The sequence below is a fragment of the Vicugna pacos genome, chromosome 18 (assembly GCF_048564905.1).
Source record: "Vicugna pacos chromosome 18, VicPac4, whole genome shotgun sequence".
Lineage (NCBI taxonomy): Eukaryota > Metazoa > Chordata > Mammalia > Artiodactyla > Camelidae > Vicugna > Vicugna pacos.
In genome coordinates this window covers 42,690,246-42,704,433 of record NC_133004.1, presented here as the reverse complement: position 1 = coordinate 42,704,433, position 14,188 = coordinate 42,690,246, and the positions used below count along the sequence as shown (strand labels likewise).

General features: G+C 40.0%; 1 protein-coding gene across 1 annotated transcript in view; it reads right to left on the bottom strand.

The window, feature by feature from the left end:
* BAIAP2L1 (BAR/IMD domain containing adaptor protein 2 like 1) overlaps window positions 1-14,188 on the bottom strand; it is a 71,369-nt gene that overhangs the window by 31,626 nt on the left and 25,555 nt on the right. The window contains exon 3 of the mRNA XM_072943319.1: window positions 12,407-12,493. Within this exon, the coding sequence (XP_072799420.1) occupies window positions 12,407-12,493 (87 nt within the window). The remainder of the gene's footprint in view (window positions 1-12,406; window positions 12,494-14,188) is intronic.

Here is a 14,188-nt window from a genome sequence, read left to right as displayed (position 1 = left end):
TCACTTAGTTGTCCTCCTCCCTCAACCTGTCACTGGGGCCACACCCTTTTGCTGTTTCTGGTGCATGTGACCAGAGCCACCCTTTCTTGGCGCACTCTGAAGTCCCTCCTCCTTCTCTATTTGCATGTTAGAACTTTGTGTTTTTGCTTCTGATACACGATTTCAGGACTACCATGATGCGGTGAATAGAGGAAGACACTCGCGAGCTGCTGTGAGAGGATGTGAGTAGCTCTTGTGATCGGTGCTGAGGCAAAGCCCCGGGGCCCGGAGCCACCGCCTTTGTGGAGACTGGCCCAGCTCCGCTGCCCCTGAGCGGCTGTTCCCTGGCTAAGGCTGAGAGCGTGAGAATGAGAAGTTCTACCCTCTCCCCACCCTGAGTTGATGGGACACCTGATATCCTAATGAGGAGAAGAAGACCAATTTAAGTAATTTTGAAAACTGGGTTTCAACAACATAATTTTCCCTTCATACACTTCAAAATTCAAAGGTCTAAGAGAACGGGCAGATGTAATAAAGTGCATTGAAAACCAGGCACCAACATTTCAGATTTACATTCAGGATGTGCCCATCCTGCAGCCAGGAAGCATTAAATGTTAAATGGACTAATCTTGATTTGACAACTTAGCTTTTACATCTGTAGTTTTTACTAATCATAATAATACATCATCTGCACATGTGGTTTCTTCAAAGCTGGAACGCTTGTCTTATACCAACTTTTGTAAAGAGGTACAATTTACAATACAGAACGTTCTCTTAAAGTTTTAGGAATTTACATATATACTTATATCAATATAGCTATATGATAAATGGGCTTATATAGATGTTATAAATTAAACACTTATCAATGATAAGTTCATCTTTCTCTACAATTAAATCTTTCTTGCTCCAAAAGGGATAAGCAAGTGCTAAGTGAGCAACTGCCATCTGAAAGTTGAAATGAAAAGTCACTTGCAAACTCTAAACACATTTATCACATGTACAATTCCAAGAAAAATAATCCTTTTCTAAATCCCAAACTGAAATTAAATAATAAAACAACTGGAATAAATGGTTATGTAATAAATGCTCCTAATATAAAATACAAAATTCTTGATTATATCTGATGAAAACACAAATACAGACTCATACTCACAAGCTGAATCAGTTTCAGACTATGATGCTTCACTCTATAAACAACTTTTTATCTGCTGAACCACAATGGACAGGATAATCTGACTGCCATAAAGCACGTCAGAAAAAGCCCGCCTTTCTGACACATAGAATATCAAATCGACAGACACAGCTGGCCAACTGCCTGGGATCGAATTAACTAGCCAGTAACCAACCAGCTGGGTGACTTCAGCAAGTTACTTAACTCTATTTGAACTCCAGTTTCCTCATCTGTAAAATGAGAATAATAATAATAGTATCTACTTCAGAGGTTACCACGATGAGTACAGGAATTAATACGCATCTAGCAGGCACAATGTTAAGCAAATAAAATAACTTCCCTATTGATTGTTCCTTATTTTGGTGGAAAGGATTTTAATCTCTTTAAAGTGAGCCTCACCTGCATCCGAAAGATAAATGGTTTTGGTCAGTAACAACTGCTTTAGCTCAGCTGAGCTCTCTCCTTAACTCTGGTATGAATTCTATTTTATCTAGACATTAGGAATACATTTATGAACTTCTCCTAAATGAATAATAACTCTTTAAAAATCCTTCAGATATTTTTTCTGCTCTTATTTTTAAGACCCAAGACTGTCAGGTTGGATTTTGAGTATCAACAAGACAAAACTATAATAAATATATATATTTAAACTACATGACTGGTAAACATTCTATCAATAACAAAAGAAAATGTATGACTTTTTGGTGGTGAGGAGATAAAATCTTCTATTTTGTGCCCAATTTAAGAAATGGGCTCAAACAATTAAACAGGTGATTCAAAATAATGTTAACAGCTGACTGAACTGGAACAGAACAACAGTCTAAATTTATGTGATGGTGACATATAAGGACCTCGAAGGAAATCTGTAAACTTTCCGAAGAAAGTCTCCTGTTATTCCTTGAGACATACGAGAACAAGCTTTACTTTTCTATGGCTTAAAGATGAAAAACCTGGTTCAAACGTTCTTTTCGTTATTTTGCCAAAATATTTTCCCCTGACCATTTCTGTTTTCCCTTTCTACCTTTTCAATATTTTCTAAGTTTAAAAAAATAAATGTCGTTTGATTTAGGGACAAAACTGGAACTTTTTGACAACTTTCAGTGTCCTCTTTTAAATGGGTCCTGTTCCTTGTGGAACTGTGTACCTATGATAAAGATTTATGTGTGCGACTGCAGGCCCACGCCCTGGCGCCCTGAGTCACACGGACTATTATTCATATGACTAATAATTTAACAAACACAGTGGGTTAAAACATTTTACCTGCCAAATCCTGACTACTGAGCTCAGGTCTTTGGCTCTGTGCGTGTTTGCTTGTTCCTCCTGACGAGGCAAGGCGGTTATGCCCCTGCACTTCTCACACACTGTGGTGGTTAGGATCGTGCTGTCATGTGTGTTAAACCCAAGCAGGTGGTAGGAACTTTGTCTTTGGAGAAACGGGTATCAAACCCCTTACAGGATCACTCAGTCCTCTGAGTGATTCAAGCAACTGAGTGACTCTTTTAGAGGTCTTCCAAGTCAGGGTAAGGGCCTGCAAGGGGCCAGATCTAAAACAGTTCAGATCTCATGGGCCAAACTTCCCTTTCAACCACTCAGCTCTGCCGCTGTAGCCTGAAAGCAGCCAGACACTATAAGAACAAATGGGCACGGCTGTATCTCAATAAAGTTTTATTTACAAGTAGGTGCTGGCCAGCCCTTTGGCTCTAGTTTGCTCAGTTATGGCAAAACTGATATAAGGCGATGCTTTAGCAAAATTAATTTTAAAACGACTTTAAAATATATGCTAATTCTTACTGTCATCTTGAAGTGGTTGAGAGCATTTAGCATAAAATGACTAGAATTTGGAAACTAACATTTTAATCAACTACACTTCAATGAAAAAATTAAATTTAAAAAGAAAAAAATGACTACAATTCGGCATTTCTCTTGAATCATTAACATTTTTCTATCACTTTTAATTCGAGCTGAGAAGAAGCCAAGACACATTTTCTGAATAATCCCTACAATAAGAGAAAAGACTATTCATAAGGGACCTTTTATTGTCAAGAGAAAACCATCAGGAATGACTTTTCTGGGAGGAAGGAAGTGTATCTAGTCTATTCATAGAAAATTAAAACATGCCATTTTCTTTAAAGTTTTAGGCAATTAGAATAACTTACAAATTTTGGACACTGAAAGTATTTTCCGCAAAGTCTGAGTCACTTCTGCCTGCAAAATTGGCAGAATACCTCTGCTGATATGATATGATGGAAAATGAAGGAGCATTTCCACTGCTTTGCAAATTCTAAATGTTTTAAAAGAATCTTATCAAATGGTAAGTCATATTTCATCAACTATTTTTACTTTCTAAGAAGTAAACAGTATTGTTTAAACCAGAGAAGCTCCACCATTGCTTGGCATTTTTTCTCTTCAATTCTTGGTGACTTTTAATGCCAAAAGTCCTACACCTCCACAGATGACCCCAACATGGAAGAGAACACTGAGATCACAATAAGACCCTTATGGAAAGTCCTTCCTGAATGAGATTCAAGAGGTACAATAAAGCACCAGCAGAATTAGACCATCAAGAACTTCAAACTACATAGATAATAAAAAGAAACAAAATAAAAACAACAAATATCATATGATATCACTTATATGTGGAATTTAAAAAAAAAGATACAAATGAACTTATTTACAAAACAGAAATAGACTCACAGACATAGAAAACAAACTTACGGTTACCAAAAGGGAAACTGGGAGAGGGATAAATTAGGAGTTTGGGATTAGGAGATACACACTACTATATAAAACAGATAAACACAAAGACCTACTGTATAGCACAGGGAACTATATTCAATATCTTGTAATAATCTATAATAGAAAAGAACCTGAAAAAGGATATATATATATATAACTGAATCACTATGCTGTATACCTGAAACTAACACAACATTGTAAATCAATTTATACTTCAATAAAAAAATTTATACTTCAACAACAAAAAAAACTTATTAAAAGTTGATTGGCAAACTCAATAAAAAAAAACCCAATTAAAAATGGGCAAAGGCTCTGAGTAGACATTTCTTCAAAGAAGACATGCAATGGCCAGTAAGAAGCTGAAAAGGTGCTCAACATCATTAGAACTCGGGAGATGTAAATCACAACCCACGTAGCATAGGACTTCACACTCACTAGGATGGCCATAATCCAAAGTCAGACAGTAACAGTGTTGCCAAGATGCAGAGAAACTGGAACCCTCATACACTGCTAGTGGAATGTAAAATGGTACACTCAATTTGAAAAACAGCCTGGCAGTTCCTCAAAGGGTTAAATTTAGAGTTACTACATGAACCAGCAATTCCACTCCTAAGTATTTACCCAAGAGACAGAAAAATGTATATACACACAAAATTTGTTTGCTGATGTTCACAGCAGCATTATTTTTAATAGCTAAAAGGTAGAAGCAACTCAAATGTCCATCAACTGATAAAATGGATAAACAAAATGCAGTATATCTATAAAATGGAATATTACCCATCCACAGAAAGAAAGGTAGAACTGATGCATGTTAGGAAGTGAATGGGCCTTGGAATCACCATGCTAAGTGAAAGAAACTGGTGAGAAAAGATCACATATTATACAACTCCATTTATATGAAATGTCCAGCAAAACCAAACCTATAGAGACAGAATGGTTAAATATGGCTGGAGTTGGGGGTGAATGGGAAGCAACTGCTAATGGGTATAAGAATTCTTTTTTGGAATGGGTTAATATTCTAAAGTTGACTGTGGTGATAATTTAAAACTTTGTGAACAAACTAAAACCCACTGAACTATACATTTTAAGTGGGTGAATTGAACTGTATGTTACTTAGATCTCAATGAAGCTATATTATAAAATCCTATCTTTATAATTATAAAAATATGACAGATTAATTTGTAGATTTCAGAAGAACTAAACAGAACTTATAGTAATGAAAAATAGTGTTAAATTGAAAACTCAATGGAATCAAACTAGAAAATAATTTAAAGTACCATTTATAATAGGACAGAAACACCATAAATATCTATAAATACATGTGTAAAAATCTGCAAGACTTGTTCAATGAAAAAATACAAAATAGTGCTTAATAGAAGTTAAAGAAGTCCCACGTAACTAAAAGGATATACCATCTCAATGGATTAGAAGATTGAGCCAATCCTCCCTAAATTCATCTATAGATTCAATCTACATTCAAAATCCTGGGTTTTGTTTTTTTAGTGCAAGTTGACAAGCTGATGCTAAAAGACATGCAAATACAAAAGTTCTATAACAGCTAAGACAATCTTGAAGAAGAAGATCTACTTATTTTACTTGATATTTACTACCAGATATCAAGATTTATCATGAAGTCACAGTGATTAAGAGGGTGTGGTGTTGTGGCAAGGACTGCAAAGAGAGCACACAGGGAGCAAAGTGTGTAGGTGTGTCGCCTCCTTCCCAGTGACAAACCCATGGGACGTGTTACAAACATGGGTAACTGAAAGCGCAGCAAAGAAATTAAGTGGTAACAAGGAACGTCAGTGGAGTTACAGAAGAACACGGCTGCCTGCGGGGGTGCTGAGGGACCCTGGATGTACAGCCCCCGGAATGCAGGGAAGCGCAGACTCACCAACGTAACGGATGAAAATGGCTGTGATGAGAAGGATGATGGTTCAGAGAAAGTGATACCAGCAAACACTTCACTTTAAAGGAACTCTCAAGACTCTCTCACCACATTGAAATCACCCAGGATAAAATGTTGGAAGCTGCTTCAGTCTCAGAGAGGAGCATGACAACTTGAGAAATGCACTATATCTTAAGTTATACAGGAAGTCAGCGAGTCCTGCTGAAACGACTCGAGGTTTATTTTTTTTTATAAATAAAAATGCTTTAGTTATCAGTGTTTTGAATGCTTTAAATTACTGTGTACTGAATACATAGCAGTTTTACTTATTTTTTTTCCAATTCCTTACACATTTACAACAGACAGTAAGAGAGTTTTTTAACGTTTCTGACATTTTTAAAGGTCATGGAACAACTGTATTTAAAATTAATGAGGTAAATGTACCATTTCAGAAATTAGAAAGAGTAACAGAGCAATCCCAAAGATAGTACAGGGAGAAAATAAAGGTAAGAGCAGAGACTAATGAAATAGAAAACAAAGATACAATGGAGAGAATTGAAAAAATTTTCACGAATAATCAAGAATAATAAAGGAAAAATATGTATTCTTACAAATTCATATTACCTAATTTACAGAAGAGAGTAATGTCACTGAAAAAAACTGGTACTGTTTTTTGAGTTCTCAAATACTTGTGAATATATGAAGTGGCAAAGAGAGGCATCTGTCCTTGGAAGCTTTAGAAAACACAGGGCACGTTTCTCATTTCATCTTCAGACAACCCCAAACGTTCTGCCTTCCTCAGCTTTAGCCCTGCCAACCACTCAAGACGTGAAGTGTTGCCCAAGGTTGCACAAATGGACAGGGGCAACGTAACAACGTAAGCTTTGCTGAGCACCTCTTAGGTGTGGGGCAGAGTCTCACGGGAAAATAAACTCTGGCCTGGCCTCCCCGCCCGGGGTCCCAGGATCTTGCCCAGGCCGCACCGAGGCTGCCTCCCATCCTCTCGTAGGTGGCATGACTCCACAGCCTTTGCTCAGCCTTGCCTGGCTGCCGAGCACGGGGCTAAGGACAGTGGACCCAGCGCAGCTGCCCGTGGAGGGTATCTCACCACCACGCACAAGGCTGTGACCTCCAAGCTTGCCCTTACTGAGGTCCATCAGCCTCCCCAAGTCAGCACAGGGTTAGTGCCTGTCCTGTAGGCCACGGAGGAGAAGTCTCTTTGGGGCTCCCGAGGATGGGATGAGGCACCGCACGAAGCACCTGGCACACAGCGGGCACTTAATGAGACCAGAGGTTCTACATGAAGCACCGCAGGAAGGAAGTCAAGAAATACTTACAAGAAGTCAGACACCTCTACGTATGTATGTAAAACCTCTCCATTATTTCCATCTTCCTGAACGCCCGGCACCTGGTGTTTGTGGTCAGGACCCTAGTGAAACCCCCACTTCCAAGGGGACCAGTGACCTCCCTAGTCTTCAGCTGCTCTGACACTAATGATGCCTCTCATCTCCTTCTTGAAAAGGTCCCCATCATGGGGTTCCCATTTCTTCCTCTTCAGCGATCCCTTCTTGGATGCTCCTTCCTTCCTTCCACCCCATTAAAGTGCAGTAAAGCACAGAGGCGAGGAGCTCAGATTCTCAAGTCGGACCACCTGCCACCTGTGTGATCCTGGCACACAGCTCACCTCTGGGTCCTACCAGGAGAATGGAGACAGTGAGAGCAGCTGCGCCCAGCTCTGCAGGACTGGTGAGGGAGCTACGCGGGGTGCTGAACTCAGGGCCCCAACGGGCGCTGGGTCCTGTGCTCGGCCGAGAGCTAGTGCTCAAGTTGGCTGTTCGGCACATGCTCCCACGAAGAAAAGACTGAAAAGAAATATAGCGATGATGGACAAGGCTGTGAGACCGCGGCCCGTCAGCAGAGAGGACGATGAGAGGAGGAAAGAAAGGAGAAGCAGAGGCAGGGAAAAATGCAGCCAGAGTTCATGACTATAAGGTACCCAAAGGCTTGAAAAGAAAAACAAAAAGGCAGAAAACCAAAAACTACCCCAAATCCCTAATTCGCCCTCTGTGCTGAGAGTCCCACTTCCCAGATGGGAATAGACTGGGAAGGACGGGTGTGGTCTTCTGGAGAAACAACAGTCACAACAATCACGATGTAAACACACAGCAGTAAAACCACACAACCCATGGGGGAGAAAAACCCTAATCAGAGACATGAGCAAAACGCAAGTGCCCAAGGCACAGCCAACACAAGGATATTTGTGTAAGTTCTTTCTGTCACCGAAACAAGACCTTTGAACCAGAGCTGCCTGACTGGTGGCATCACTGGGTGCCCTCCTATCAGCCATACCCTCTCCCCTTCAAAGTATTCCTTGGCTAACCATCTCAAGGAAAACTCTCCCACCGCTGGGTCAGGGCGTGTGATCCAAATCAGGCCAGGGGGCACAAGAGGATGTGTGCTGGGACTCCTGGGAAAAGGTCTCCTCCTCTGTAAAGGGCACATCTTCCTGCTTTTAGACAGAATGGGAGGAGAGAGGATGTACCGCCTGACACTGGCAACGGCAGCCGTCTTGGTGCCGTGAGGAGCTAGGCTTGAGGATGAGAAGGAAAAGAGAAGGAACCAGACCCCTTAGTAATGATTAACCAACCAAAAACCTGCTACTTTGCATGTGGGATCATAAACATCTTTAATGCTTAAACCACTATTAGTTGAGTATTTTGTTACTCTGGGGCAAAAGCATCTTAATTGGTTCACACGGCACAGGGTGAGCTGACGTCGAAAAAGGAATACCAAAATGAAAACACAAAGCTAGAAATCAGAAAATGGTACTCCTGTAGTGCTGTCTTACCAAGAGGCAGATCCAAAAGACAAAGAGTAACAGGCTATTCAACTTTCTCCTCCAGCTTTAACCACCCCACTCCCCCCAGCTAAAGTGAGAAGAGACTGAAATGCTTAGCTTTGACACTCTGATTAACATTCATAATGTACTTGGCCAAGTTTTCCAAGTTGAATCCTCACTACAAATTTCTATGAATTAAGTAAATATTTTACCCAGAGGGTATCTTCTTCACTCACCTCCCAAAGCACAAAAGTATCAGAATAAATGTAACAGAAATTTCATGTAAAAATATGTACGAAATGAAAAAGGTTACGTGCCCTATAGCAACATTAAAAAATATTTAATTCAACATTAAAATGAAAACTACTTTTATAATCAAAGCTTTAGAAACAGCAAGAATTCTTTCACATTCCTTTCTTTTCCGTCCAGAGCAAAATTTTTTAAGTAAAATTTTTTAAACTACAGGATTATTTTTTTGGGTGGGAAACATAGGTCTTTCAGAGATAATACTCTTTTTTGTTTTGTTTTTTAAATTTTGTTTTTTATTGAAGCATAGTCGATTCATAATGTTAGTTTCAGATGTACAGCAATGTGATCCAGTTATATATATACATACACACATATATATATTTCCAGATTCTTTTCCATTATATATTACCACAAGAAATTGAATACAGTTCCCTGTGACATACAGTAGGTCCTTGTGTTTATCTATTTTATATACAGTAATGTGTATATATGAATCCTAAACTCCTAATTTATCCCTCCCCTGCTCTTTCGCCTTTGGTAACCATAGTTTGTCTTCTATGTCCATGAGTCTATTTTTGGTTTGTAAATAAAATTTGTGTCTTTTTAAGATTTCACATATAAGTGACATAATATTTGTCTTTCTCTGACTTACGTCACTTAATATGATAATCTCTAGATCCATCCATGATGCTGCAAATGGCATTATTTCATTCTTTTTTATGGCTGAGTAGTATTCCATTGTGTGTGTGTGTGTGTGTGTGTGTGTGTGTGTGTGTGTGTGTGTGTACACGTACACATACACACCACATCTTTATCCATCTCTCCATCAATGGACATTTAGGTTGTTTCCATGTCTTGGCTATTGTAAATAGTGCTGCCATGAACGTTGTCTTTTTGAATTATAATTTCCTCTGCATATATGTCCAGGAGTGGGATTGTTGGATCAGATGGCAAGTCTATTTTTAGGTTTTTTTTTTTTAAGCCATTCTTTTTTTTCGGTGGGGAGGAAGTAATTAGGTTTCTTTATTTTTTAGAGGAGGTACTGGGGATTGAACCCAGGACCTCGTGCATGCTAAGCACGTAAGCACTTGAACTATACCCTCCCCCTATTTTTAGTTTTTAAAGGAACCTCCAAACTGCCCTCCATAATGGCCATACCAATTCATATTCGACCAACAGTGTAGGAGGGTTCCTTTTTCTTCACACCCTCTCTAGCATTTATCATTTGTAGTTTTTTTAATGATGGCCATTCTGACTGGTGTAAAGCGATACCTCACTGTAGTTCTGATTTGCATTTCTCTAACAACTAACAATACTGAGCATCTTTTCACATGCCTGTTGGCCAGCTGGATGTCTTCTTTGGAGAAATATCTATTTAGATTTTCTGCCCATTTTTTGACTAGGTTGTTTGTTTGATATTAATCTGTATGAGCTGTTTGCATAGTTTGGAAATTAGTTTCTTGTCGATCATATCATTTGCAAACATTTTCTCCCAGAGATAATACTCTTAATGAATGCAAATTTTGAAACGATTCATTATCTTCATATTTGTCACACCCCTTCAGTTTTAAGAGATAGGATTTTATAACACAAGTTTCATAATAAAATTATGAATACCAATACCAAAAAGTCAGTAACCAGACAATAAGACCTTCTTGAAAAATGAGAAAAATATAATCTACCTTAGGTCTTTCTCTTTTTTTATGAACTGCCCAATGCTCTCCTATACAGGAATTTAAACAGATACAGGGTGGTATTTGAGTCTAAACTTTAACAATAAAATAAAAAACTAAGCAAATCAAAAGAAGTAAATGTTAGGCCTACAGAAGCAACTCCAACTAAGACAGCACTTCATCACGGAAGGGCAGTGAGTAGAAAATTAACTCTGTGACAGAGGGGATATAAGCAAAAGGACAACTTGGAACAAAAATAAAATACAGCAAGTGATTTCCATTCCCTCTGAACGAAATACAGGCACATGAAAGAAACTTCACCATTGCAACATATTTTCCTTATTGAAACTGAAGTTTTAAGCCCGTGTTTATAACAATATGGTTGCTGTGGAAATAGTTGATTCAACATTATGAACTCACAGTAAGGTGTGGAACAGAAGTCTTATTTAAACAGTGGCAAGAACCATAAAACATTAAAAAGGCAAACTGAATGACAGTGAGTCAAAGCACCATATGTTTTAATGTAAAGGTCATTCATTTTTTTTCCCCCAATGCCTGACTCAAATAGGATGTTTCTTTTTAATTTAATCCTATTTTTGGAACCCTATAATCATCTCAATCATCTCTCAAATGTCCTAAATTTTACTATCTGCTTCTGTCTACATGACACAGTGTGTATTTTATTAAATGGATCCTACTTGGGACAGAGTTACTGTGGTTCAGATCTTGCCAGAATGAGCAGAAGTTATGGTGCCAACAGAACACAAGTGAGGGTTTTGAAAATTCTCTACATGGACCTGATTGTATTAAACATAGCCGTGCTGACTTACTCATCATCCCGCTCAATTTAGGCTGAGGTTTTGTCTACAGGTTTCAAGATTCTACATGGACTTTTCAAGGACAATAGTTGTCAGAGAATGGTAATGAGCACCCTGACCCCCTGAACGCCCAGGAGCCCAGCCCCCAACCCCAGAGCTGTCATCACACCTTGAATTTGTTCTTTGGCTTTTATGGGTCAGTTAAAGGGTTTTCCAAGCAATTTTGAAAGCCCTCAGGACACGTCATACAGAAATGGTGTGAGCTGTGTGAACTTTAAACTTATGCTCCTGTGCCCCTCCTCTGCGTCTCTTTCCACTTTTTAACTGGAGATGGACACTTTTCTTTAAACACACACATTGGACCCACCTTTTCGTCTGGTTTTCTAAACCTTTCAAATTATGACAAATATTATGAAGTGTGAAATAAAAACACACATTCAACACGTTTTTAAAATGATAGTTATGTGGGGGCTATTTAAGAAAAAGCCCGCTTCCCCTGCTCTGGAGAAGGCGCAGTGACTGGCTCTGTAAATAGAAACCTCGGGCTGCAGAGGGTGTGGCCGCCCTCGCCCTCCGTGAGTGCACAAGAGATCAATTCATACCAGCAAAACCGGAAAAATCACAACGGAGAGCAACTGGGGAAGCAGCGACAGCCAAGAGAGAACGTAAAGGAGCCTGACTCCTACTCTGCTCAGCGAGTCACAGGAAACACTCCTGCCAGAGTCAGGAGGCCCGGGCACATCTTCTTCGGTTAAAAACGTGGGTCTCAGCTCCCTGGGCTTCACGCGTCACAGATCAGAGGGAGTGAGGGCCCGACCTCAGGGGCAGAAGCCCAGCTCCTAGCCCCGGCCGCGGCCTGCCCCAAGTCCCCACTTTCGACAGACCGCAGAGGAGCCAGCCGTCCCCGAAGCAAACGCACTGGGGTGCGGAACTAGCGCTCTTTTTTCTATTCTGGATTTGGCCCACTTCATGTGTTCTCAGCAGCGCTCACAGGATGAAGGCCCCAGAACCAAGGTTCAAGTTAGGTTTACGTATAAAGGATGGTCAGCTCACCCAGCTCGGTCGACACGGGGGACCCAGCGGCAATCTCACCGATCTTGGCCACTCCGTCGTAGTAGGCTTTCCCCGCCAGGATCATAGCTAGACGGGGAAGGTGACACACAAAATCATTACTTAGACAAGGAAAGGAGGAAGGGACACAGAGCTCTTCTCCCAAACGTCCCTTGGTCCCTCCGGCTGAGGCCAGTGTGGCTCTCAGACGGCAGGGCTGGGGCTCGGTAGCTGTGCCAGAGGCGGGTCCCTCCACTGCTCTTCTGGAGCCACCCCCAGCCCCTGGAGGCCCCCATGGGATCCTCGCCTCAGACCAGCCCTGGGGAACCTGCGGAGCAGAGGCTGCAAGTCCGGGGAAAGCCCAGCCCACTCCTGATGCCAGTTCCAGGGTGGATGTGTTCCCGACGTGGGATTAGGGCTGGAACACAAGCACTCCAGCGAAAAATCTTTTCCAAGCTGAATATTCTACAGTAATAAAGGTCTGCGACGTTCACAGAGGGGTGTGTGTGTGGTGGCCTAGGAACCTGGGCCTTCAATGGTAATTTTACTCTTTCTAAGATATTCTGAGACACGAGCAACATATTTGTTGCCAGGAGAAAAATCTATGAAATCTGAAATACATTACCATCTCAAAACACAATGGAATTACCTGGAAAATAACTGAATGTTCTGCTTTTCTTTCTCCTCCTTTTTGGGAGAGATAAGAAGATTTCTATTGCTGTACAAGCTGGATTCTAATTATCTTAAAAATCACATTTCTCCTTTCAAACTGATTCTGAAAACTACATGATAAGGCATAGAAATCTGCTTTTAATTTATCTTTTTTCTTTCCTTTTTCTTTCTTTTTTTTGGGGGGGGAGTCAGGAGCAAGACAAACCTAGGACTGAACTCTACTGATACTTCCAACAACATGACCTTCTTGGGCAAGTTAGTTATCCTTTCTGAAACAAGGCTTTTAATCTATAAAATGACCTACTAGGGTGAGTATTGGACAAACGAGCAGAAGCTGCTAATACCGATTCCTTCTCTCTCTTTACAACTAGTGAAGTTTGAGGAGACTGAAGGTGGACACAAGCAAGCTTTTCAATAATCCCCAGTCTATTTGGTGTCGCTTTGGAGAAAATTACTTTATCTCATTCAAAGGCTGGCTTCGTACACAGACATCAGTTTCTTTGGTAGCTTTGGAGACCACAGGATTTTGGAGATAAAAAGCCCTAAGGAATCTCAGATTCCTTTCCTTTCACGGAGAAGAAAACCTGAGGCCACACCAGCTGCTTTGCCCCCATTTATAATGGATTTTTTTTTTAAAAAGATGGATTTTAAAAGGTATTTCAAGTTTAAAAAAAGGTGGGAGAGGAGGGCCCAGAATGAATTAATGCATAAGTCTAGTTGAAGATACTGCAGGCCATAAAAATTAGTATTTTCATGGCAAATTAATCTATTTTTACATGTCTTGTAGAGTTAAAAATTATATATATATATAAAATTTATATATATAATATGGGAAATTAATCTATTTTTACATGTCTTGTAGAGTTAAAAAATTATAAAATTTAGGAAATGTAGTGCTCTACTGTACTGTTATTTCATGAAGACTGAGGATAACCGCAAAGCATAATTATAAAAAAGAGCAATAACAAGTACCATTCATGGAGACTTTCCAAATCATTACTTAAGTTAATTAATCTATCCAACTAAATTAAGATATAGGTAGGTGATGTTATTCCCCTGTTTCATGAAGGGGATCAGAAAGGAGATATTCTGGGACATGCCCAAGGTCAACGG